Here is a 24997-nt window from a genome sequence, read left to right on the forward strand (position 1 = left end):
TTTGCCGTGGCTTGGGTAGCAAAGGGCCAGTGACAACTTCATTTTGTCCTTAGGGAATTTAAAATTAGCATCATAACAGGCAGTGTGTGTCAGAGGAGCCATTCCTCGGTGATGTAATGGTGCGAGGAACTGTGCCTGCACTTCTGTATGATCAGCAGGGCAGGAAGCATTGGCTGCAAGCTGTAAGTGAATTTTGACCATGTATTTGAAGATGCTGTTTAGTGACAGGCAGAAGTGGTAATGACTCATTAATTTCCCTCTACCAGATCTATGTCTAGTAAACCAATTTACTAACTCCCTGTGCAGCTGCTCTCTGGCCAGATAAGCTCTCCTGGGCCAAGTTTTAAGCACAAAGCATAGCCCAGCCCCTCTGTCCAGCTCTGCTCAAGGCCTCTGCTTCCCACCAACCTCTCAGCCCTCTGCAGGAAGCGTCGTCCCCTGGCAACAGCAGCCACCAACCTTGCCAACACCAACCATGCAGGATTGTGTCTGCTCTTCAGATGAGCTCCCCAGTTTGGTCTCTGGAGACACTAATAAGAAAGCTGTTTCCTACTAGCTGGGGACACCTACCAGGTGAGAGCTGAGCCAGCTGCTACCAGGGGAGGGGAGCAGACCCTCCCATGATGCAGTGTTACAGGCTGAGAGGGGGAGGGTCTTTGGTGCCACCACAGTGAGTGCTGAGACAGCACTGGAGGCTCTCCCAACGCCTGTACCTTCCCTGGAGACCGTGCTTTGGTTTGGGGCTGGTCCTTCCTTTCCCAGCCCTGACTACTGCCCCAGCAGTGGGAGAGAGGCAAGAAATATTTCCGAAAGTATGCTTGGGGGTGGTTTGTTTCTTCCTATTCTATCCAATCCCAACAACAGCCAGCTCCCCTCTAAATGAGAAGAAAATAGAAACTGGACAGTTATTGTCTGTAGATACCACATGTTTATTAGTACCGTCTAAAAAAAGGATTACAGCATTTTTATCTTGCTGTAGTACAGAATAAATAAAGCCATAAAAATAAAAACATGTGGTTAGATATTTTTGTGCTGGTTCTACAAAGAGTTATATCTGCAAATAGAAAAATATAAGGACCCTTGTTTATTCATGGCTCAGTGGTTATCAGAGAGGGATGAACCTGGAAAAAGCCTGGGAGAACTTACTCTTGAGTTTAACTGCTTCTCCAGTGGTACTAACCACCCAGGAACTCAGGGCCAGACATAGCCTTGTAAGGAGGAAACAGAACAAATTGAAAGTACCCTTATAAATCCTCCTGCTTTGCTCTCCACTGCCTGAAAAGAATGCAATTTGACATTCCCCATGGCTATTGGGAAAATCTTTTGCAGGGGTGGGATGACTGCCTGGAGGCAGCAGCCAGCCCCACATGGCTGGCAGAGTACAGACAAGTGTAGGCACTGATGCTGCTTTTGCTAAGTGGGAGATGGTAAAAGGTAAAAAAGGAGGATAAGAGCTGTGCCTCGGCAAAAAGCTGACCTTGGTACAACAGGTCTGAGGTTGAGCTTCTTCTCTACCTTTTGCTAAAATAATTAATTCTTGTCATAGTACTCCCCACCTTCACAGAGAGGTGCCCAGTCTGCTTTAACCTCCCACAGCTGAGCCCACCCCTCCTGCCTCAGCTGTGGAAACCACCGTCGCAGTCATACCACGCGCAGCCCTCTGTTCCCCCCACGCTGACCAGAGGCCAGGAGCAGGCTACAGACTAGGAGGAAACTATGTTCATCAGATACCAGACAGCCAGAAGGATGTAACACCTCTGTGCTAGAAGGAACTGAAAACAAGCAATCCTGAGTTCTTAATTACATACGCAGCCAAGGAGGCACATCAGCTGGGCCACAGTGCAGTCCCTCCTGACCCCAGAGCTGCTCAGCCGAGAGCCATCTGCAGCGACAGGAGCTGCCTGGCGTCCAGCCTACAGTCAGAGAATCCTGGCTCCTGAAAAAGAGGTTCAAGCAAAGCTCTTTCCAGGTTCTGGTTTACATGGACACAGCGATGCAGAAAACAAAAGGTTCCGTTTTAGTCACTGAGAGCAAGCCTCTTGTGGGCAGTCACATTAGTTCCACAGCCTCGTGTTCCTCATTTTCTTGCTGTACCATACAGCCGACTTTATTGTTGAAGAGGCGAGACAGACTCCCCTTCTGCGAGCCCCTGCCCTGAGCACACCTCTCCTTCTTCCAGCGCCGCTTGCTTCTCTTGCATATTCCCCGGATGTCCCAAATCCGGAGCGTGCCGTCATGGGAAGCCGTGTAGAGCAACTCGTTGTGGATCTGCAACAACAGGGTCACAATACCAAACCTTACAGCAAAGGATTGGCACAATAAACCTGCCAAAAATCAGAGCAAATACAGCTTCATCCTAACACTTAAGGCCTGAGGGCTCGTTGCAAGAGCCAGGATAAATTATCACAGAAGCTGCTGAAGTGGGCTGAGACATTACCAAGTCAGGACTCATTTCTCAGCCACTTCACAGAGCCATAAGATATAAACAGCAAGAGTTATTTATAACCTAAACCCACTAGAAAAGCAAGGGGGAACTAAACTCAATGTCAGAGTAGGCAGTAGCTGGGAATTTCTGTGCTGGTTTTGAAGATGAAGCTTAAGGAGGCACTAACAGACACTGGGGGGTTCAGAAAGGCATTCCTCCTCCCTCCCCTCTTTCCTTTGCCCTCCTTCCAAACTCGTTGCCCTTCCAAACCTGCAGCCATTTACTCTTGATTCCCTCCCGTAGCTTCATTTCCTTAATTTGCTACTGTGGGCGACATTGCCAGCTCTGCCCTCTTCACTGAGATCAGAAAGGATGGTGAGCAGGTGCTTGGCTGTTGCAGGGTGCCATGCCTGGGGGTCTTAGGGCTATTCCCATCAAACAGAGGAGGGAGCAATCAGCAGTGAGAAATCCCAGCAAAGAATCCCCTTCCTGACCTGGATGCAGTTGATGATGAACTTGTGTCCTCGGAAGATCTTCTGCAGGACACCACTCTTGGAATTGAAAGCTCTCGCACACGCATCACCGCTTCCCGTGAACACTGCAACGCAACCACACAACACAGCACCGGGCCAGGTGTAAGCAGCCACCTTCAGGGAGTCCAAAATGCACCTTGTCATAGCAAGCTCAGATCATTTCCCTTTTGCTGCCCCCCGTCTGCTGCTTTTCATTCAAGTTTTTCAAAACAGTGAACTAACTGCCTTAAGCCTCAACTTCCTACACATGGCAGCATCTCACCCCACACACACTTCAAAGATCTATTTCTTCTCTTCCACATGTAGTTCCCTGCCTAAACATGCCTCAGTAATTCTGAGCAGGCAATTTATCTCAAGTCTGGTTTTAAGGATTTCCACTGAGCTTCCCATTTGTTTTACCACAGGTTTCCATTCAGTACTACAGTACCTTCATCACTTCTGCTGCCACATCAAGCAGCAGAAGGGTCTGTACACTGGAGCTACAAACCACAGTAAGAGTGTTACCACCTCCCATGCTGATAATAGGAATTTGGCCTCAGCTTCATTAAAGGTCCCTTCCCCTCCCCCACTTGCAACCAGAAGTTTAGTAGCAGTAGGTAGGGCTGTCTCTGCTGATACACCACAGTTAAATCTTCTGCTTTACAAAGCAGCTTTCTAAATTCTTTCACTGTGGTGGATTTCTTCAGCTAAATCCTGTAGCTTAGGATCTCTGCAAGCAGGAGAGCCTTTAAGTGATTCAAGGCCTGGGCTATAATCACTCTTTCAGTACAGCACAGGGTTTTGGCTATAACTCTTCTATTCCATGTGCTATACTGTACATGTGATCAAGAGGGGAACAGGTTTATACAAATCAAACATGACCAGAGATTTTGGCTGTTTATCATGTTTCCTTAGGGTTTGAAGAACAATTCCTCAGCACTTCAAGATCTTCACTTCAGATGCCCAGAACTGCTGCATTCAGAAACTGTAAGGCAGTGTTGAGTATTTCGGTATTGTACTTAGCACTATGTCCCCCAAAGGAGCACATTTGTGTGCTTTAAGGGTTACAAGCTGGATTCATAAATGCTTTCCTTTACTTCCTACTCCTCAAGTTTATCTAGAAATAAATATTTCAGAATTGCAAAACGCAATATAGCCACTGCTGCCTGCATTTCATGGCTCTGCAAAAGCCACTAGCAGGGAAAAATTTTTACAAAACTGAAGTGCCTGAAAACAACAGATCTCTCATCTTTTGAGAGGAGTCAAGATTCCTTAAAAGAAGTGAAGATAACATCACTGGCAGTAAATTCAGAACTACAATTAAGAGAGAGCACAGGTCACCTATTGCCATCAGCTCTTCAAATTAAGCAGCAAGAGGCTGGGTGCCTCCTGGATACACCTCCCAGAAACATATGGATGTGGAAAAACAAATGTCATTTCATAGGGGCCACAATAAATTCAATTGCCAACGCATTGTCCCCCATTCTGCAGATGAGTGACAAGGATGTAAAGCAGGGAAGAAGGGACAGATCCTACTTTTTTTTTTCCCCAGTGAATGGAGATCACTTAATACTACTACCTGCAAGCAGAAGGTAGGAACCAATTAGCTGTTTTCACTATGCAGCCGTCAGTTTAGCTATCACTGTCGGGATTTCGCTTTTGACAGATATCCTTTATGTCTTTGGAACTGTCACTCGAGACTTAGGAAGTCTCTTTGGCATCTCCAAGTTTCAAAGGAAAGCTGTTGATCTAACCCACATTTAGCATTTAAATATAAGCTTATATATACACTACCTGTGAAACAAACAAACAACAAAAATCAACTATTTGTAATTTGTATTTTTTACTTAAATTTCACAGACCCTTGTGAGAGAGAACAGGTTTTAAATGTTCCCTTGGAGTTTTTTCAACATGAAAAAAACCCCATATAAACTGCATTAAATTTTAAATGACTGTGCACATACTGTAGGAGAGAAATAAGCAACATAGTATCACTAAGTAAATTAGGTTGAGAACCAGCTTTAATAGTCCCCATGACATTAATTACACGAGCAACCTGAGGAAAGCCACTAGAACACACTGTGATGATTTAAAGCTTCATTCTCAGATCTGTCTGGACTCCCTGTACACTATAAAGCCAATTTGAGAACACACATGTATTTTTCCTCTCATTCTTCTACTATGTTTTCTTATTTAGGCTGTAAGCTCCTTGGGACAACGAGCATTTAGGTGCTGCTCAGATAAGAGACAACGGAATTAAGGTCTTCTAACAAAAAGTCACAACTTCTCAACTGAGGTTCTTTCCATGTTTTCTTTCTTGGGCTGCTGCAGATGTAACATAGACAAAAGCAACCGTAAGAAACATCCCTTAGATTGAAGTCTTTTCTCCATGTGTTTGAAAGAGAGAGAATGGACATGCGGTGGTGATCTATCCCAGGTGAACAGCTAGAATGTTAAGCTACACTAGCTCCAACATTTGGCACTCAGTGAACAAGTCTTTGTAAATCTAGTCAAAACCAAACTATCAAACACTATGTAAGTGATCAATGTATTACTGTAATGCAAGCTATCATAGTACATAATTTTAAGGAGAAATTTCCTCTTTCCAGAATTAAAATGCATCCAAATTCTATTCAAACAAGTCTCTGGCATTTTCTATGACAGTCTTTCCTACCTTTCAAGTGGAACAATTCAATCCTCCCTGTTTGACACTTTCAGTATTTCTGCATTTGATTTAAAATGAGATCTTAAATAACTCTGTGAACACTTCTATCACACTCTCAGGATGTTCTTCACAGGTCTGGCTAAATGCAGCAATACTGCCTGCATTTTAAGGAAAAAAGACTGTTATGGAAAAATAATGTATGTGTATGTCAAGGACAGGGTAGAAGGATGAGGGAGGAGAGAGAGAAAGCTGCAGATCTGATGGAGGGGGCAGAGTTATCTTGATGATCAATGTTTTGGGTTTAAATCTTTATAATTAAAGGGGAGAAAACACACACCCAAAACAACAAGTCTTTTGTCTGACAGTGTTCCTCCTGGATTAAAATTTCTGTAATTTCCCCTGTCCTACCTTCCTGTACCTTTGAGCAATAACACCTTCAGGGTGCAGGGCAAGTCCAGACCCTTTCTCCTTCCATTTCAGCTTCTGGCCAACCACAAAAGCTGAAATAGGCGGAGATGATAACCTGCAGGTGGGGGAGAGTGGGGTAATTCTGCAAGATAGGTGAGGAGAGTTGAAATCAATTCAATTTTGATAAACTATTTTAAAGGAGAAAAGGAGTTCTGTGGGTCTGGTGCCAAAAGGAAGATCAAGGGGGAAAAAAAAAGAAAGTTTCCTGATTAAAAACCAAAATCTACCTGTGAGCTTGGTTACATGTTGAGTTTTCAGATATACTTAAGAAATCAATTCAGCTCCTGGGTCAGTCAGCCATGTCAAGCACTAGACAACTGCCTGTGCAGGGACAATTCTTGTGATGTTTACCACCCTGCACTTGTCAGCCATTTACCACACTGATGGTCTGCCAAGAGAGATATCAAGGACCAAATTGCAATCACTCATTTGGTGCAACTTGTTCCCTTCGTAACTGATGCACAGAAATCAAAATCAGAAAAGCATTGTGATTTTCTAGAATCACTTATGACAGGCATTGCCATCCTGGTCACTCTGAAGGAGTACTTGTTTGGGAAACAAACGAGAGTCCAACATCAGGTCCAACATCAGTGGCAGGATAAGGCCAGGATTACACAAAGAAAGGTTTGGGCTGATAAAAACAGAGGTGCAGTCGTCTTGTAACCCAAACCCAGAAATGGACAGATGATGTGCAGGAGGAAAGCCAGCCAAGAGGGGGATCTAAAGAGGGGGGTTTTACTCATGGTAAGAATATACTGTTATGTCACCAACAGAGAGTTCTGTACAGGCACCACTATCAACAGGATTACTGAAATAGGGGAACTGACTCCTGAGCTTTAGCAAGGCAACACAATGCTTGGCTACTGCAGAAAGGTGGATTGAGGAAGAAATACAGGAAAAAGGACAGTTAAAGAGAAATGAACTTGTGGAAAATAAGTCTGGTCAGAGTCTGAACAGGAAGCAAAACTGGTACGAAGAAGCAGTGATGCGATCCTGGTTTAGGACAGTCCCTTACACAGTACCTAGAAGACAGCAGAAGAAGGCAGGGGGCTGCAGATCCAGGAACAGCACTTGCTGTCCCCGAGGATGCAGCAGCAGCAGCCTGACAGTCATCAGACCAGCAAGGTTAAACCACCGCTATGCAAACAACCCACAGGCAGCTCGGGATTTAAGCCACTTCCCATGGTAACAGAAATAAAGCATCTGCCTCTTCATTTGCCAGAAGGAGGAGATGGAAAATGGAGGGAAGATGTAAGCTTCAACAAAGTTTGGTACTGAACCTAAACGTGATGGAGTTGAACAAAAGTGACAATTTCAGAAGCCTTCAAAATGACAGTATTGTCTATTCACAATCTTTGATCAAAGACAAACATTGCGAAGGAGTCAGAGGATTGCTGAAGATAGGAAATGCAACTTACAGATCCCAGCGTGGTATTTCAAAGTGCTAACGCTGTGTTTGTGAGCCTTGTACGTTTGGATTCGCTCCCCAGTGTCTACTAACCAGCACTTCACTGTCCTGTCCGTGCTTCCTGAATACAAGTGCCGATTCACTAGCTGAAGGGAAGAGAAAAAAACATCAGCAATAGTCTCTAGGGCACGTTTGTGAGAGAACTGCACTGAAGTGACTCGCCCAAAGTCACAGCTTCCCACTCAACAGCCTGTGACAAAGAGCAACAAATCCACCTTGAAACAGAGGGACTGGTGAGCAAAACCCACCTTACATTCTTCATAGTCACATATCCCATTGACTTCGGGGCCTAAAAACAGCTCCCGTGTTTCAGAAGGTAACAACCACAGCCCATTGTGCTGGTGCAAGCAGTAAGGTCTTCAGTATGCTCAGCAACACTAACCCCACTTCCATCAATAGGGACATTAATACAGCCTCAAAAAAACCCCAGCCCTGCAGGGTAGCTTCTGCAAAGCAGATTTGACAAGAACTTTCTCAGATTGTAAGTTGTAATAACAACAAAAATTTCAGAACAAGTTTGAGTAACAACAAAAACAAGCAAATTGAAAACAAAACCCTTTGCAACATAAACCAGAGTTGGACACAGTTACTCTGAACAAGGTCAATACCTGGAGTCACTAACTCCTCCTTGAAACTCCTTTGTGTCTGCGTCTGCATTTCCACAATTCTTTTTAGGCTGTGTAACTAAATGATTAAATAATTAACCATCTCTACACAGGTTTTCAAACATCTTCAATCAGTCTGCATTCTGCTGTGTGTTCAGAGCAGCTCTGCCTATAAATCCCAAAGAACTACCAGTGCCTCATTGCATTAGTCATCTGTCATGCTGTGTGAACTCACTGGTGGTAGAAGTTGGGTTTTATTCCACACAGACACGACAGAGCATGGCAAAAGGAAGGATTGCAGTTGCGAAACTGAGACAGAGAGAAAAATAACTGACCTGTGCAAGACTGTAAAACTAGCCAGTACACAGTAACCAACTACCCAAAGCCTGTCAGCTGATCAGGGAAACTCTCCACAGCACAGAGAAAAATCTTCTGTTCTGTCCCTCTAATGAAAACAGACTGAAGGTTTTAACAGCCTGACTGCATACTCCTCCGCTGGCCCAACACCAGCCAGTCCCCACACATCCTCACAGTAATCCAGTGGCTGTAGTTACAGGTGAGTTTCATGGTCTTGCAGCAATCTCTGTATCAAAAGGATGGAGAGGTGGGAAGGAAGACCCTCATTCCCCACAAAGAAACAGAATTAGCATGAGGAGCTTGTTTGCCCTCCAGACACATAGGTGAGAAGGTTCCAATGGCCAGCAGAGCACCAACCCCTTACATTTCTCAGATATCTCCAGGAAACCAAATGCAGAACAAATGATGAACCAATACGATGTAGGTCTTGCTCTTAGGTAATTTTTAAGGGTCTGGTTCTTCCATCACCCTGTGTTTTTGTAAACCTTCTGTCCCCATTCTTTGCACACTCTATATACCTATAAGGTTGGAATGTTTTCCATGTCTTCCCATTTCCATTCCCATTCCAAAAAGGAATTGCCCCGTTCCTAAAAGAATACATGAGCTTTTTGCAAATAAATCTTTGTGTTGCATTACAACAACATGAAACAAAAGATTCCTTAAGATATGAAGCACTACAGTGATGGGCCTACATTAGCCCATGTAGGAAATGTATCCTGCAGACCAAGACAATGGCTGGATACAGCTGCCACCGGTCCAGCTGCAGGAGTGAGGGCGACACTTCCTACCGGCAGGACTTGGCCCATGGGACAGTTTTCATAGCTAGACATCAGGAACTTGTAAAACACACACCCCTGTTAAAAGACAGCAGCACTTTGAACTGTCACATCTAATTACTTTGAAGTTGTTTTAGCAATGGTGTCCACTTAGAGATACGGTAAGGCAGCTGGCACACCAACCATCTCCCTGTGCTACCCAGGCTGTCCCATGACATACTTTATGCACCCTCCTCACACTTGAAGTAAGCACAGAATCACAGAATGTTAAGGGTTGGAAAGGACTTCAGGAGATCATTCAGTTCAACTCCCCTGCCAGAGCAGGACCACCTAGAGCAGGTCACACAAGAACTCATCCAGGTGGGTTTTGAATGTCTCCAGAGAAAGAGAATCCACAACCCAACTGCACAGCCTGTTCCAGTGCTCCCTCACCCTCATAGGGAAGAAATTCTTCCTTGTATTTCTTTGGAACCTCTTATGTTCCAGTTTATACCCACTGCCCCTTGTCCTATCATTGGGCATCACTGAGAAGAACCTGGCTCCATCCTCCTGACACCTGCTTTTTACATATTTGCAAACATCAATGAGATCATCTCTCAGTCTCCTCCAAGCTGAAGAGTCCCAGCTCCCTCAGGCTTTCATTAGAACGAGATGCTCCACTCCATCATCTTGGTGGCCCTGCACTGAACTCTCTCCAGCAGCTCCCTGTCCTTCTTGAACTGAGGGCCAAGAACTGGACACAATATTCCAGATGTGGTCTCACCAGGACAGAGTAGAGGGGAAGGAGAACCTCTCTTGACTTACTGCCCACAGCCCTTCTAATACACCCCAGGATGCCATTGGCCTTCTTGGCCATGAGGGCACATTGCTGGCTCATGCTCATCCTGCTGTCCACCAAGACCTCCAGGTCCCTTTCCCCTACACTACTCTCTAACAGTTCATTCCCCAACCTGTACTAGTACATGAAGTTACTCTTTCCCAAATGCAAGACTCTACACTTGCCCTTGTTGAATTTCATTAGATTTCTCTCTGCCCAACTCTCCAGCCTGTCCAGGTCTCATTGAATGGCAGCACAGCCTTCTGGTGTGTCAGCCACTGCCCCCAGTTTAGGATCATCAGAAAACTTGCTGACAGTGCCTCTGTTCCCTCAGCAAGGTCATTAATGAATATATTGAACAGTACTGGTCCCAGTACTGACCCCTGAGGGACTCCACTAGATACAGGCCTCCAGCTAGACCCTGTCCCATTGATCACAACTCTCTGCCTTCTTCCCTTCAACCAGTTCACAGTCCACCTCACTACCAGATCATCCAGCCCACACTTTCTCAGTTTTGCTGTGAGGATGCTGTGGGAGACGGTGTCAAATGCTTTACTGAAATCAAGATAAACCACACCCACTGCACTACCACCATCTATCCACCTAGTTACATCTTCAGAAAAGGCTGTCAGGTTGCTCAAACATGACTTCCCCTTGGTAAAGCCATGTTGACTGCTCCCAATGACCCTCTTGTCCTTTAAATGCCTGGAGACAGCACCCAGGATAAGTTGTTCCATCACCTTTCCAGGGATGGAGGTGAGGCTGAACAGCCTGTAGTTACCCAGCTCCTCCTCCTTGCCCTTTTTGAAGACTGGAGTGACATTGGCTTTCCACCAGTCCTCCGTCTCTCCTATTCTCCACAACTTACTGAAGATGATAGAGAGTGGTTCAGCAATGACTTCCACCAACTCCCATGATTCTCAGTCTTGCATGGAAACAGATACAGTAACAGGTGAAACAATCTAGCAGACTCCACAGACCAAGCCTGCAGCAAAGCCAACAGCTCTGACTGTCACACAGTTTCTCATTTACGTCGTATTTTTAAACACAGAGCACAAAATAGCCATTAGTGGAGAAAGCCATCAAGAGTTATTAGCTCAAGTTGAAGTTGCAAACCAGATCTACCTTTAGTGATACGATGCAGGCATCATCGCATCAAAATGGACAGTCCCCTTTCAGTCACTGCATTCTAGGGCACAATTCATCTCACCCTGAAGCAGATATCTGAAATAGATCACACCTTAAAACTCACTATTTCTCCCCCTGACAAGGGCAACCTTCTCAGTTGCAGCTGTCTATATTGATCCACCTTCACTTGAGTAAAGATAGTTCCAGTCTACAACTTCAGTCTAAGCTACAACACTTCAGATATCTATATTTAAATAATCACCATCAGGTACTATTTCCCTAGCCAAAGCCCCTTACAGGCAGAACCCACCTGCTCCCAAGGTTGGACATGCTATGTAGACACCCTCATGCTGGCTGAGCGCAGTTCATCTTTGCTGTGGAAACAGAGCAGGTCCTAGGGTCAGCCAGCAGCACACATCCTTGCCTCCTGGAATTGTTTTTCTTAAGTCATGACTGTATTGAAAACTAACTAAAAAGCTCAAGAAAGAGAGACTGTGACCCATTTCCCCTGCTCACTTCCAAACAGGTCCCCAAAGCACTGATTTGTAGCTAGGCCACTGTCTGCTGGCTCTCCTAGGACTCCTGATAATCCCCTGACAGCAGCTTGGCTTCTCCTATCCAGTAGTTACAGGACTCTCCACGTGGGTTCAAACCTCCTCAGCCTGCAGAAGCCATTTAATCCAGATCCACCAGTTCTATTAAGACTACTGAGCAAACCAGTATTGCTGTCTCTTGGGTTAAACATCCCTGCTGACATGTTAAGCTCAGCAGATCTGTTCCTTCTTGGGAGGTGGACAAAGTCTTTTGACTTCACCAAAATGTGAGCTCACGCTGCAGCTTTTGTGAGAGCCAAGCTTCCCTGCTGCCCAGACCAGCACCCATTTTTGTGCCTGGGCATCCAGGCACAGTGATTTTCAGCAAATAATTGTGGCTAGGTCCCCAAGTCTATAACTGCTGGGCTTTCTTAGCCCAAAGTCTACAGATCTTTACCCAGTTCCCCAGGTTCCAATCCTATTCCTCTTAAATTTTCTTATGATTTAGTCAATAGATTTTTCCAGATATACCCAGGTCTGTCAACCGTTGGTTTAAAAATGGTAGAAAGAAACAGTTACACATTCTAATCTGTAGTTGCCTTTTCAAAGCCGTATTTTCCTTGGCTGCCTTTGAGCAGTTGGTTCACTTTGGATAATGGCCCAACAAAGCTTCTGACAAGGAATAGTATGGCAAGGCAAGGACACCTGTAGAGGCAACACAGAAGAGATTTGAAGCCCAGATACTAAAGAGCTGAGTGGACATTTCAAACCCAAGTAGCTTCAAAAGAAAGAGAAACCTAGTGACAGTCAAGACGCCCAGTTCTGAAGCCTCAGACAGACAGAAAAAAGTACTAATAAAATAACCACTGCATTGATATCTGTAATTCTAGACTGTTCATTTGCCTCATTTCTCAGAGTGACTTTGCTTTGAACCAAATCAATCACTGAGACACATGAATGGTGCAAATTTGCCTTAATCCTCAGGCCAAAGTACCAGAGATGCACTATGCCTTCAAAAACTTCAGTCAGACTTGCTTGTGAGAAGCAAAGCAACAGCAGTAACAAAATACAGATTGTAAAAGCTGAAGTAGTTACAGGTTTCACTATTCAAAAATGCCAGTTTTATGCAACTCTGAGCTTGGTTGTAGCCCCAAGACACACCATAGTTTGAATAAAAATCCCAAAGGATCACATCTAGGGTTGGTCTCTCAAGACAATCACAACCCTATTGCTCCACAAGCTTGGCTGAACTGAACACATGCAGCAGCTTAAGAAAATTTTTAGCTGCATGAAAGCCAAAAATATCTGCAAAAGACCTGTTTGGCAGGTATTTCAACCTTACAGGGATGGACTTTGACTATGACTTTGCTGTCCCAATTAGTCTTTGCTAGAAGAAACAATGTAACCTTCACCAAGGAGAGGAAACTGGCTCTCCAAATAGATTTAGACATATCCTCTTTCTGAAGGTCACTGCACTCAGACTGGCTCCCAGGAACTTCACCATGACTTCGCATAAGCAACCCCGTATCTTCATCAGCAAACCCTTATTCTTCACAAGGGGGTCAGCATTCCTACAGTCTGCCAGCCACATCTTTCTGCTCACAGCCATTTGGAAGTTAAAAATCTCCAACTTGGACCAATCTCAAGTTAAACTATGCAAGACTTCAGCCCGGTTAAGACTTTCAGGATCCCATTCAAAACCACACTCATTTTAACGAGTTAACAAACTCCCTGTGGGCAAAAAGTTGAGGTGAGTTGTTTTCCTGAGAATCCATCTAGAAGGAGTCTCTGGTCTGCCCATTAGAGAACATTTCTCAACTATTTCTTTTTTTACTGCAGTGTAAAGTCCTGGTCCTAGAAGCAAGTTTCTTTTTCACAGGTGTTGTGCACATTGATATTCCTCCAATTCCCATCTTCACTCTCTGACAAATTATGCAACAAACACAAGTCACAAAACATATGTGCACTCAATTGCCGTGACAAGGGTAAAAAATTCTGTCCCTGTGATCACAACACTGAAGCCTATAAATGGAGCTGAGGCAACAGTTTTGCTCAAAGCATTCTTTTCTTCCAGTCAACTTTAAAAGGCAACTAAAGGGAATGATCTAAACAAAGGATTTTTTGCAGGAAAACCAGAAGCAAGTCCTTGCTCACTTGTGTTCATCCAAAACTCCTTTTTGCAAGAAAGGAGGAGGCTTTTTTGCAAGAATGTTTGCTATAGGATCCAAACTAAATTCCAAGCTGGATCATTTCTCTCTGCCAGCTTTTGGCAGCACAATTTTGATACTCAAAAATACTCAAGAGACAGAACAATCAGCAAAGGACAAAGCAATCCTTGTGCACAGTTTGCAAAGCTGCTTTGGAGACATTTAGAAAAAAAAAACCCCACACGAGTAAATATTTAAGTCAGGGTTATTCAGTGTGTTGCAGGCCTTGACATTAATGAAAATGCATGTCTGCTTATTCATTGCACATACTGGTCTTTAGCCAGGCCTGCAATTTTTAAGAAGTGGAAGAACTAGCATGAGCTGTGTGATTACACTCAGCCCATCCTTGCTTTTTCCCATTGTCTCGTATAAAATCTTATGACTGGCTCTTATCTAAAGAGGGAACACTCAAAACAGCTGCTGTCCCTTGCTTGCCAAGCTATCCAGGCACTGCAGAAGAAACGAAGAGTTCTGGCTGCTCCAGTGGTAGTGACCTTGCCTGACCAGGCTGTCAAAGCCCCAAGCGCGCACACAATGCCCAACACAGAGAGAAACCTTTGGCAAAACCTTTGTCAGTCTAATTTAAACAGTGAAAGAAAGAGTGGCATTAGAATAAGCTGGTACCTACAGAGCTACTTTGACAACAGACCACAGTCACCTCAGCTGGTAAATCGCCATTCACAGACTGACACTGGGACAGCAGGACAAGCCCCGGGGAGTATCTGAACAGCTCACCCTCCTCAACTCCACTGTCCTTGGTGGAAAGGGAAAGCCAAAAGCTCACGAAGGCTTTCCATTCTGCCACACCAGATCAGAGTTGCTTTTGGGCTCCTCTAACTTGTTCTAGCTGTCAGCAACACCTAAAGGAGCTTACAGCAACTGAGGAACATTCAAAATCTGAACGTGCCTGTGGCATCACCCCACTGTTTTTCACATACCAGCATCACAGGAAGCAAGGCAGAAAACATATGTGTGCTTTACGGTCATCTACCCAGAAATGCTCCTTCAAGAAGCTCCAGGAATTTCCATTCACTGTTACTGTGACACTGTTGGTATTTACTGGAAAGTCATGGGAGATGACTGGAACAGTCCAGACCTAATTTGCAGCAGTTTAGAACATCCTGGGGCATTCCTGTTAATCACAGCACTTTTTAAAGTTGGGAAAAATATGGTCTCAATATCCAAATTTTTCCTGATCTGTGTCCAGGATGAGAGATCACACTGAGCATTTCTCAAAACTTTTCGAAAGGTCACCCTCCCTTAGGGATCTTTATTTCAATAAATAAAATGAAAATAGGCCCTTATTTTCTTCCCTCTACTCTCTCCACAAAAGCACTATTACTACCCAAGGAAAAGGTAACTACCTTTTAATTGCTGATACCAACTCAGCTCCTCCAGGACAGAGGAATGAAAAGATGTAATTAGCTACTCACTTCTGCCCTGAAGAAAATGAACTATTGTCAGCAATTAAAACTGTTTGTTGGCTACTGTCAACAACTCACAACTGCCCCCAAGTCCTTTCTGACCCACAGTTTGAAAAATACTATCCCAACTCACTACCACAGATTGCAACACTGTCACTAACAAGCCCTATGCAAAAAAATAAAGGCTCTGAGAGCTTCTTGAGAAGAAAATAAAAATGAAGAGAGAGAAAAAATAACCACACACCTCTATTCAGGAAGTTTTCCTTCTGTTGTAACAAGTTTGTATGGATTCTGGTGATTGACCCCTTTCTAAAAGAATGAAAATACCATGTGGGCTGCGCTGAGAGGCAGCCAAGTGGAACAGAAGGGCTAGTGTTGAACCTAGTAAGGAAGAGGGAGGAATTAGGAAAGACACACAGCCTAAAGCTATTCAACAGCACTATGGTGACTGCTTAAGCTGCAATAAGTTTATAGAGGCCTAGAAACTAAACACTCTCTGTGGGGGCAGAATGTACCTCAGCTGGACTCTTCCAGCCTCAGATATCAACTGGTGACGAGACACGTGAGGGGCTACCAGTTACTCGCAGATAGAAGATTTGGCCAGGACTATTGCCAACACAGTCTTGGCAGCAGCAGTCTTGTGTACTCTGAATTGTCCAGGTTTTCCAAATAGATGTACTGGGTTTGCTTTTCATCTCCCCTACAAGCAGCTCTGTTTGTTTAAAACCATTGTTTAACTCTGTGCTCACAAGCAGAGAAGCGTTGCTCGTTCCTGAGCATTCAAAAAGCATAATTGAATTTCCCAGGCTTCTGGGAGAGGGTCAAGCCAGTTTTGTGCAACAATTCTAGCAAGAGCTCAATTCAATTAAAGCAAGTTCTGCTGTTGCCAATCTGTGCCTTGGAGAAGGGTTACAATTAAACAGCAAAGCATAGTGTGACACTAAGAACAACCGATTTACTTGAACATCCTCAAAATACATTACCACAGTATCATAAAAACAAGCTTTGGCACAGAGAATTTACCCAAGCAAGACAAACATTACCCCAAGGCAACAGGATTTTGTGTGTTGTTTTGTTTTTTCCTCTGTTCAAACCCAAGGAAAACAGAATTCCTTCAGTACCACCAGGCTTATAAGTCTTCTAGTGTCAGCTGTGACCACCTTCTTTAGAAACAAAGCAACATTCACTAAACAGCTAATAAAAAACACATACTATAAGCCTCTGTAAAGGAAAAGCACTTAAGGATGACAAGCACAAACAACAAAGGTAGTAAGAAAAACTATTGTAATTAACTTCAGACACATGCTTTTATAAACATTTAAGGTTTGCTGACCCAACAGGAAATTGCAGACCATCATGTACCTTCTCTAAATAGACCATTAGCACGTTCTGGTGGATAATGGAGTGTGCAGGACAAGTGCTCATGGGATAGTTTCCCTTTTCCTTCATTTGCCTATCCTCCTTCTCTCTCCTGCAACATTAACAAATCTGGCAGCACTCACTAGAAAAATACTGCAAACAGAAAAACAGGGTATAGTTTTTCAGGTCACGTTACTTTTCCCCTCTCTCCTCCATCATTTCCTGATTTCTCTCCCCCATGCTCTACTTCTCTTTTCCACTTTCCTTGCCCATTTTCTTGTCTTAGACATCTCTTTCCCCATTTCTTTTCTCAAATTATCTCTGTGTGGTTTTTAAAGCAAGATTTTTTTTCAGCTTTTTTCAGCTTTATTCTTTCCTATATTTCATAGAATCACAGAATGGTAGGGGTTGGAAGGGACCCTTAGAGATCATCTAGTCCAACCTCCCTGCCAAAGCAGGTTCACCTGGATCAGGTCACACAGCAACATGTCCAGGGGCTTTTGAAAATCTCCAGAGAAGGAGACTCCACACCCTGCCTGTGCAGCCTGTGCCAGGGCTCCCTCAGCTTTACAGTGAAATAGTTTTTCCTTATGTTTAAATGGAATTTTTTGTGCTCCAGCTTCATCCCATTATCCCTTCTCCTGTCGCTAGATCCAATAGAAAAAAAGGGATTTCCCACAATTTTGGGTTGGGCTTGGTGTAGGTTTTTCATGTTACCTAGTTTACCTGAATCCTCTTTCCGTCCCCTTGAAGTTATCTGACCTGTGTCTGTTTACTTGCTCAGGTTATTTTTCTTCAAAGTCTGGTGATCCCATGTACACAATCCTACTCAGAGGAACAGTTCTCTCAGCAAACCTGCTCCTGAGTTTCAAGACCTAGGAGGACTTAAAGAGATACTGAACTAGAATTTAGACTACAGTAGCCACTAGAAACTGAGGGAGTATCAGAAAGGATTTTAGGGAAAGAGGATTTGTCTCAAGACCACAGAGCATTATCATTTTGTTATCACATGAATGTTTAAGCTTACCATGTATAACCTCTCTCAGAAGAGCTTCTTTTATGAGCAAGTGAGACCCACACGAGTTAGGATTTGGATAGCCACATTGAACAGCTCTTGAAGAAGCCTCTGTTCTTACCTCAAGGCAAATTACTGATCCTTGATGCTCTTTGAACACTTTCAGCTGCTCCCCAGTGACAATGTTCCACGTTCGGATGGTATAATCCGTGCTGCCAGAAAACAGCTCCCTGTTTGGTGCGTCAAGTATAAGGCACAAGACAGCCCCAGTGTGTCCCAGCAGAGTCTGGTAACAACGTCCACTGGACACCCACCAGACCTTAACAGTGCAGTCTGTGCTACCTGTCACCAGGAGGTCTCTGCTCACTTTCTCCTCCTCCTCCTCCTCTTCCTCCTCTTCCTCGTCAAGAACATCCCTGGAGGAATAGTGAGCTAGAGTCAGGACACAGTTCCGATGGCCTCGGAATTCCTGGATTTGTTTCTCCTTGTCCACACTCCAACAACGGGCTGTCCTATCATAGGAGCCACTGAAGAGATAATCTTTGGCAACCAGGATCCTGCAAAAAAACCAAAAGTTTGCTTTTATGAACAGTATCACTCTTCCTATGTAACAATTTTTGGTCACAATTTTGATGCCAAGCACCCTGAAGTCAGAAAGAGTAACATAAGCACAACATACATATCCCATAATCAGTGTTTAATACATGCTATTCATCAACCTTTTTGTTGTTGTAGGGGTTTTTGAAACAAAACAAATACTTTCCTGTTTCTGCTTTTGAAATGTAGACCACTTGTTCAAGTACATTGATGCAGACATTTTTACACTGCAGCATTGTAACTTTGGGCATTAGTGTTTTCCTAAAATCTTTCCAGCAGCACTTTTTATGTTACATAGAATCACAGGATGGTAGAGGTTGGAAGGGAGCTTTAGAGATCATCTAGTCCAACCCCCCTGCAGAGGCAGGTCCACCTAGATCAGGGTCACACAGGAACGTGTCCAGGTGGGTTTGAAAACCTCCAGAGCAGACTCCACACCCTCCCTGGGCAGCCTGTGCCAGGGCTCACTCACCTCAACAGTAAAATAGTTTTTCCTTATGTTTAAAACTAAGAGTTTGTTGTGATGTTTGTTGTTTGTTTGTTTGTTTTTTTAATAAAAACCCTACATTATTGATAATTATTTGATAAATAACTTGATAAATAATTCTTTGTAAAGAAATACTAATAGCTTCTAAACTGACTGAAAAATGTAGTTTGGAATTAAAAGAAACAATAACAACAACAAAAAGCCGTTCCAGGAACCTGCACTGTAACTGACAGTATGCAAAGATAATCATCTTTCCATCACCAAACAGAGAGAGTGTAGGAAAAATATAAACAAAACCTAATTTCACTTAGCCTAGGATCTCAAAAAAGGGTAGAGCAAGAGCACCCCACTTACCACATAACTGAAGAGCAAACAGGAGATAACAGATCAAGAAATCACCTGACTGGGCCTCCAAAATAATTGGTTGTAGCTGCACAAACATATAACAACTGAAAAATCTCTATGGTTCATATTTCCAAACCACAGATAAGAAACATCACAACCTGTCTTATCTGTCAGCCGAGTTCAGTCCTCTGAAACCCTTCAAACTGGCAACAAAGTCCTATGAATAGGGAATATGCTTCAAGTAAAAATCAGGCCAGTGCCAAAATACAGATCCTAACTGTTGACAGAATCTAGCTACACATCATATGCGCTTCAAGATCAGTAAAGAATAAAAAACATCCCCCTTCCTCCCACCAAAAAAATAAAACCCCAATCTTTGACTGCTCTGTACATCATTAATTAAATCCAGCCTAACCATTAAGAGGCATTTTAAACTGACAGGCCAGTCAGTCACACACAATCAGTTTAATATTGAATTTCATTTCCACAAACAGGAATAGTAATTCCAGAAAAAGCCCTGACTTTATTCCTCTTACTGACACAAAGACTTGACGTGATGTTTTTAAATCTATTTATCAGAAGCATCTGTTATCAATTGAATAATTTCTTCTGGAATGTCATTCCTAGCCCTGGATTCAGTTCCCCTGCTGTGTGCCTTTCATTTCTCTCCTATCTGCCCTCTGTGGATGTGCCAGCACTATTGCTAGGAATAAGTGCTCATTACAGCACAGAACACGTGTAGCATGAACACAACCCATTTTTTTAGTGTGGTAATCAGGAACTGCAGCCAAGTCTGGTTGGAGGCTTGTGGCCAGTAGGGTTGCCAGTAGGATTAGTTCTGGGGCCAGTCTTGTTCAGCATCTTCATCAATGACCTGGATGAGGGGACAGAGTGTTCCAAACTGGATGACATCAGATGACATCAAACTGGGAAGACTGGCTGATTCCCCAGAAGGCTGTGCTGCCATTCAGCGGGATCTCAACTGGCTTGAGAGTTGGGCAGAGAGGAACCTCATGAGGTTCAACAAGGACAAGTGCAGAGTCCTACACCTGGTAAGGAACAACCCCATGTACCAGTACAGGCTGGGGATTGACCTGCTGGAGAGCAGCTCTACAGAGAGAGACCTGGGAGTGCTGGTTGATAATAAACTAAGCATGAGCCAGCAATGTGCCCTCGTGGCCAAGAAGGCCAATGGCATCCTGGGATGCATCAAGAAGAGTGTGGCCAGCAGGTCAAGGGTGGTTATCCTCTCCATCTACTCTGCCCTGATAAGTCCACATCTGGAGTCCTGTGTCCAGTTTTGGGCTCCCCAGTTCACGAGAGAAAGGGTACTGATGGAGAGAGTTTAGTGGAGGGCTACAGAGATGATCAGGGGACTGGAATATCTCTCTTCCAAGGAAAGGCTACAAGACCTGGGGCTGTTACGCCTGGAGAAGACCTTTATCAATGCTTATAAATACCTAAAGAGCAGGTGCTGAGAGGATGGGGCCAGTCTTTTTTTCTGTAGCACCCAGTGACAGGACAAGGTGTAACAAGAACAAGCTGGAACTCAGCAAGTTCCACCCAAACACAAGGAAGAATTTTGCTGTTCAGGTGAGGGAGCCCCGGCACAGGCTGCCCAGGGTGGATGTGGAGTCTCTTTCTCTGGAGGTTTTCAAACCCACCTGGATGCGTTCCTGTGTGACCTGATCAAGAGGAGTTGGAGTGGATGATCTCTAGAGCTCCCTTCCAACTCCTACGATTCCAAGATTCTGTGGTACGTGCAATAACAGGTTACAGGAACATAAGGGAAGAAATCCACAGAACCAACCTGTTAACAATTGATGTGTGTCCTCGGTAAATGGCCAGGCACTGACCTGTCATCACATCCCACTTTCGAATGGTATGATCTGCGCTACATGTGAAGGCAGCCTCATTTTCTAAGTGGCAAAAGGTGATGTAACTTTCATGCCCTAGGAATAGCAGAGGACACAAATTCAATCCCTGTGCTTACAATCAGGACAGACTACTGAAACTCTTCAGCTTAACTAAAGAAAAATACATCATACAGACTGAAACTCAAGTTTTAAACACACCACCATGTGCTTCATATTTAAGGATTTGTATAAAACAACATTTTAATTTAACAGCAGAAAACTCTCCTTCATTGATACTTCATTGATATGGCAGACCAGACAATATTATAAAGACATAACGAACTAAATTAACATCACTATAATAAAACTCAGGCTACTGAAGTTTCAAACCAGTAAAATGTTGGCATATCTTTTAATAAAAGAAATGCTTTTGGTTCCTCCTTCTGAAGTTGGGAAAAAAGCTGGCTTTTCAATCCAGCCTACTGATTGTCAGGGCACAAATAGCCTTAAATTAAAGCATGAAACTATGAAAAAAGGAAGTATCATGAGACTTATCAGCAAGTTTAGTTTCATTGTCCAAGCAGAATGAAACACAAACAAAAAAACCCCCATACCTGGTAAAAAGTCAGTCAATACTTTCCCATTATGACTAATAACACGAATAAAACCCACAGTTTTCAAAATATCAGTATACCTTTAAGGAAATGACACAGAAAGAAATAATAAGAGCACCACTATTTATATAGTATTCAGAGTATGTTAGGATTCTCCAGTTACAATTAAAATAGACCTAACTGTAACTCTAAAAATTCCATGCTGAATAACAGGGTAATGCTAGTGAAGAGGAATCACAGTTACAGTCTTCTGCTTTTGTTGTTGCTTAGGAAGATGTGTCACTTTTCTATTGTACCATTAAATGCATCTCACTTACAAATCACCCTTAGGATTCAAGGCCCAGCTTTGGACAAGTTCTCTTGTGTGGAAATGTTGTCACCTATCTAATTGTTGGGATAGCAATATCTTGCACTCTTCTGGTTTAATTATTTAGTGTGTAAGCTTTCAAGATCAGAACAGTTTCTTCTTAACTGTCACAAGAAGACTCCAGACTTCAGCTGAAGCTAACAATCCCTACTACAATTTTAAATGAATACTACTTTTTGAGGAGAAAAGTAAATTTATAAGGACAAACATGATTGAAGAGAGACAGATAGAGAGACAATGATATTAGAAAAATAGAATCATTTGTAGAATAAAGAGATAGTAAAAAAAAACTTGAGGGGAAGCCGACTGCTCAGTGTAACATTGTGTCACTGTGCAAAAAAACCACAGGTTTTACAGTCCTGTAGTTCAAAAGCAAACCAGAATCTATGTTATAAACACGTCTTGCTTCCTCTTAAGCAAATTCACCAAGTGCCAAAAATTAAAGAGATCACCAGAGCTGTAAGCAAAACTGTATTCATCCTCACATTTTTTGTGAAAACTTTTTGCAAAGCAGCTTAAACGGGACAGGTTTCAACCACCAGAACTCTTCTCACAGCATCATGCAAATCTGCTCTGAGAAGATCAAAAAAAGCATCTTGATTAGCCTGTCATTCAGATTTTAACCATCACTAATACTGGAGCCACACAAAAGATGCCAAAACCTCCTGTGGCAGACAAGGTATGGTGCTGGCGGGTTCAAAAGCAGCCACCACAGAAGTCCATTGGTCATCCATGGAGGCTTGGAACTGCGTCATAGGTACAGGTTTATCAGTAATTACAGCTTGTACAATGCAAATGTACACAACAATTGTGTGCATGTATACACAGAAAATACAATTACCTGATCTGACTGAGAGTTCACAAACCATCTAGTCAACCCTCTTAGAGCTTACTCCCAACAGCACAAAGCAGTACATAGGCCAGATTCTGAATATTATCCAATAAGTTTCTCTTTCCAGTTACAAGTTAATTAGTGGTTTAAAGGGATTTCTAAGCTTCAAGCAGTGAGTTTTCCGGGAGGTAGAACCATGGCAGGATGTGGGGGAAAAAGGCAATACTCTGTAGTTTAAAAAAAAGCAAGCAACCAACCAACCAACAACAAAAAAATGACAGCAATGTGATTTCTTCTTTGGAAGAAAGAAAGGACTAGAAATTCCAAATTTAAGAGTGGGGTTTTTTTCTGCGTTAAGAGAAAACAACACGACTGAGAGAGAATACAAACATCTTTAGTCCACATCCAGCTCCTTCATGACTGTACTTTTCCACAGTTTTTCTTTTCTTTTCAATTATTGAGATGCCAGTCTAAAGACAATAAATTTTCTTTAAAAAGAAAAGTAATTTTTTAAATGAAAAAGCCCAACAATTAACAGTTCCGTGTGACTAACTGGGGGAAAACAAATAGCCTATTTAGTAAGGTTTCTTTCCAGACTTATGGGTCAAGAGGTTCTAAATAAAGATTGTCTGAAATACGAGATGATGAAAAAGACAAAAAAAGAAAAAAAGAGAGGAGAGAGAGAATAACAAAAAGTCAATATTCCATCAGGCGTAAAACAGAGGCCTTCAAAAAGAGGTATAAGTTAAACAAGTGGTAAATTGGGCACCCTGAGATAAAAGGATCCATGCGTTTAGTAGCTCTGCTAACCTGTTTCGGGTTTAAACAGTTTCTGCTTAACATTAACTGTAACAAATGCTCAAAATAACACAAAACAAAACAAGCATGACTCTGGCTGCCTGGCAGGCCGCAGAGACAAAAAGAGACCAGAACATGCTGTGTGGCCTATGCCATGCTTTACACTCGAAAACTAGGCGAAAAGAAGCTTTTGTACCTTGGAAGTGGCCGTGGCACTGGCTGTCGGCAGTGCTCCAGAGCCGTGCAGTGCCATCCTCGCTACCCGTCAGCAGGCGCTGCCCGTCGGGGCTCAAGCTCAGCCAGTTGATGCCTCCTTGGTGATCTGTGCAGACCTTCACGGCTGAGCCGCTGTTCCCCATTCCGGTGGTCCCAGCGAAGGCAGAGGCTGTGCGTCTGATCATAGGCACCGTGCAACCCCCAGACCATGCTCTGAACCTCCAGCTGTCTCCCACTAACCAGCTTCAGCCATTACCTCAACTCCAAAAACTCAGCAGGGTAGTCCAGACTCCTGCACAGGGACACAAAGGAGGAAGAGAGAGCACGTTAAATCATTTCATCTCCCTCGTAAATACATCACTTTCTCAGTCAGGGTGTGCTGAAGCCATTAAACATCGCTTTCTCCGCAGGAACCGAAGCTGTGCCGTGGAAGACGGCCGTTCAGCCACACGCCGCTCACTGATGCGCCTTCTCCATGGGCGCTGCGGCACGTCCAGCCCCTTGGCAGGATCCAGCCTGGCCAGCGGCGGTACCGCTACCTGCAGCCCATCTCTGAGGCTGCCGGCACGCCACTTCTTAAGCGACCTCAAGGCTAACCTGGGGCACGCCGAAAGAAGCGACGCCTCCGAGGGAGGGAAGCTCAGCCTCAGGCGGCCCCCGACGCCCCAAGGGGCCGCCTGCCCCCTCCCCCGGCCACCTCGGGATCACTGGCCCCCAGCCCTCCCCGCCCCCGGCTGCCGCCATCGCTCCCACGCGGCCCCCCTCCCGGTATCTCCACCCTCGGCACTTACCGCCCCGGACACGGCCCCGGGTGGGGGCTCGGGGCTGTCTCCGGCGGGAGAGTGCCGCATTCCCTCTCTGGGGAGGGGGAACCTCCTCCCGCCCGGGCGGCCGGAGCCAGCGCCGGGCCGAGCGCGGCCACCCCCCACCCCCCCCCCCGCCGCCGCCTCCGCCGCCCTGCGGGGAGGTGGGAAGGGTTTCCCCCGCCCCTGCCGGGCCGAGGCCGCCGCCGCCGGCGTGCCCCCCTTAGGCCACCTCGGGGCGGTTCCCCACTCCCAGCGCCGGCCCTCCCTCCATTACCTCCCCCTCCATGTTAGAGCCGTTTCCAGCCGCGGCAGCCCCTCTC

The 24997-nt window shown here is 44.4% G+C and overlaps 1 protein-coding gene across 3 annotated transcripts; it reads right to left on the minus strand.

Annotated features, from left to right (window-relative positions):
• Positions 1-638: 638 nt before the first annotated feature.
• WDR86 (WD repeat domain 86) lies at positions 639-24997 on the minus strand. 3 transcript variants are annotated; one of them, XM_061997053.1, is made up of 7 exons: positions 24952-24997; positions 23852-24163; positions 20999-21140; positions 17881-18316; positions 7489-7624; positions 2920-3023; positions 639-2268 (listed from the first exon to the last, which is right to left on the minus strand). In XM_061997053.1, exons 2-7 carry the CDS (start codon positions 24054-24056, stop codon positions 2050-2052), a joined length of 1242 nt encoding a protein of 413 aa, XP_061853037.1. In that variant the 5' UTR covers positions 24057-24163; positions 24952-24997; the 3' UTR covers positions 639-2049. The 3 variants fall into 3 exon arrangements, with proteins under 3 accessions (XP_061853037.1, XP_061853036.1, XP_061853038.1); XM_061997052.1 differs by lacking the exon at positions 24952-24997 and adding an exon at positions 24663-24764; XM_061997054.1 differs by lacking the exons at positions 7489-7624; positions 24952-24997 and adding an exon at positions 24663-24764.

Source organism: Colius striatus, chromosome 5 (assembly GCF_028858725.1).
Source record: "Colius striatus isolate bColStr4 chromosome 5, bColStr4.1.hap1, whole genome shotgun sequence".
NCBI lineage: Eukaryota > Metazoa > Chordata > Aves > Coliiformes > Coliidae > Colius > Colius striatus.

What these genes read in the sequence shown, in the direction of transcription:
- WDR86 (XM_061997053.1), bottom strand. Translation starts at nt 24,056, where the DNA reads ATGATCAGACGCACAGCCTCTGCCTTCGCTGGGACCACCGGAATGGGG. An exon ending in GTGCCACGGCCACTTCCAAG is followed by an intron (nt 21,141 to 23,851) that starts GTACAAAAGCTT and finishes TGCTATTCCTAG; the next exon opens with GGCATGAAAGTTACATCACC. An exon ending in GATCAGTAATTTGCCTTGAG is followed by an intron (nt 7,625 to 17,880) that starts GTAAGAACAGAG and finishes TCTTCCCTTCAG; the next exon opens with CTAGTGAATCGGCACTTGTA.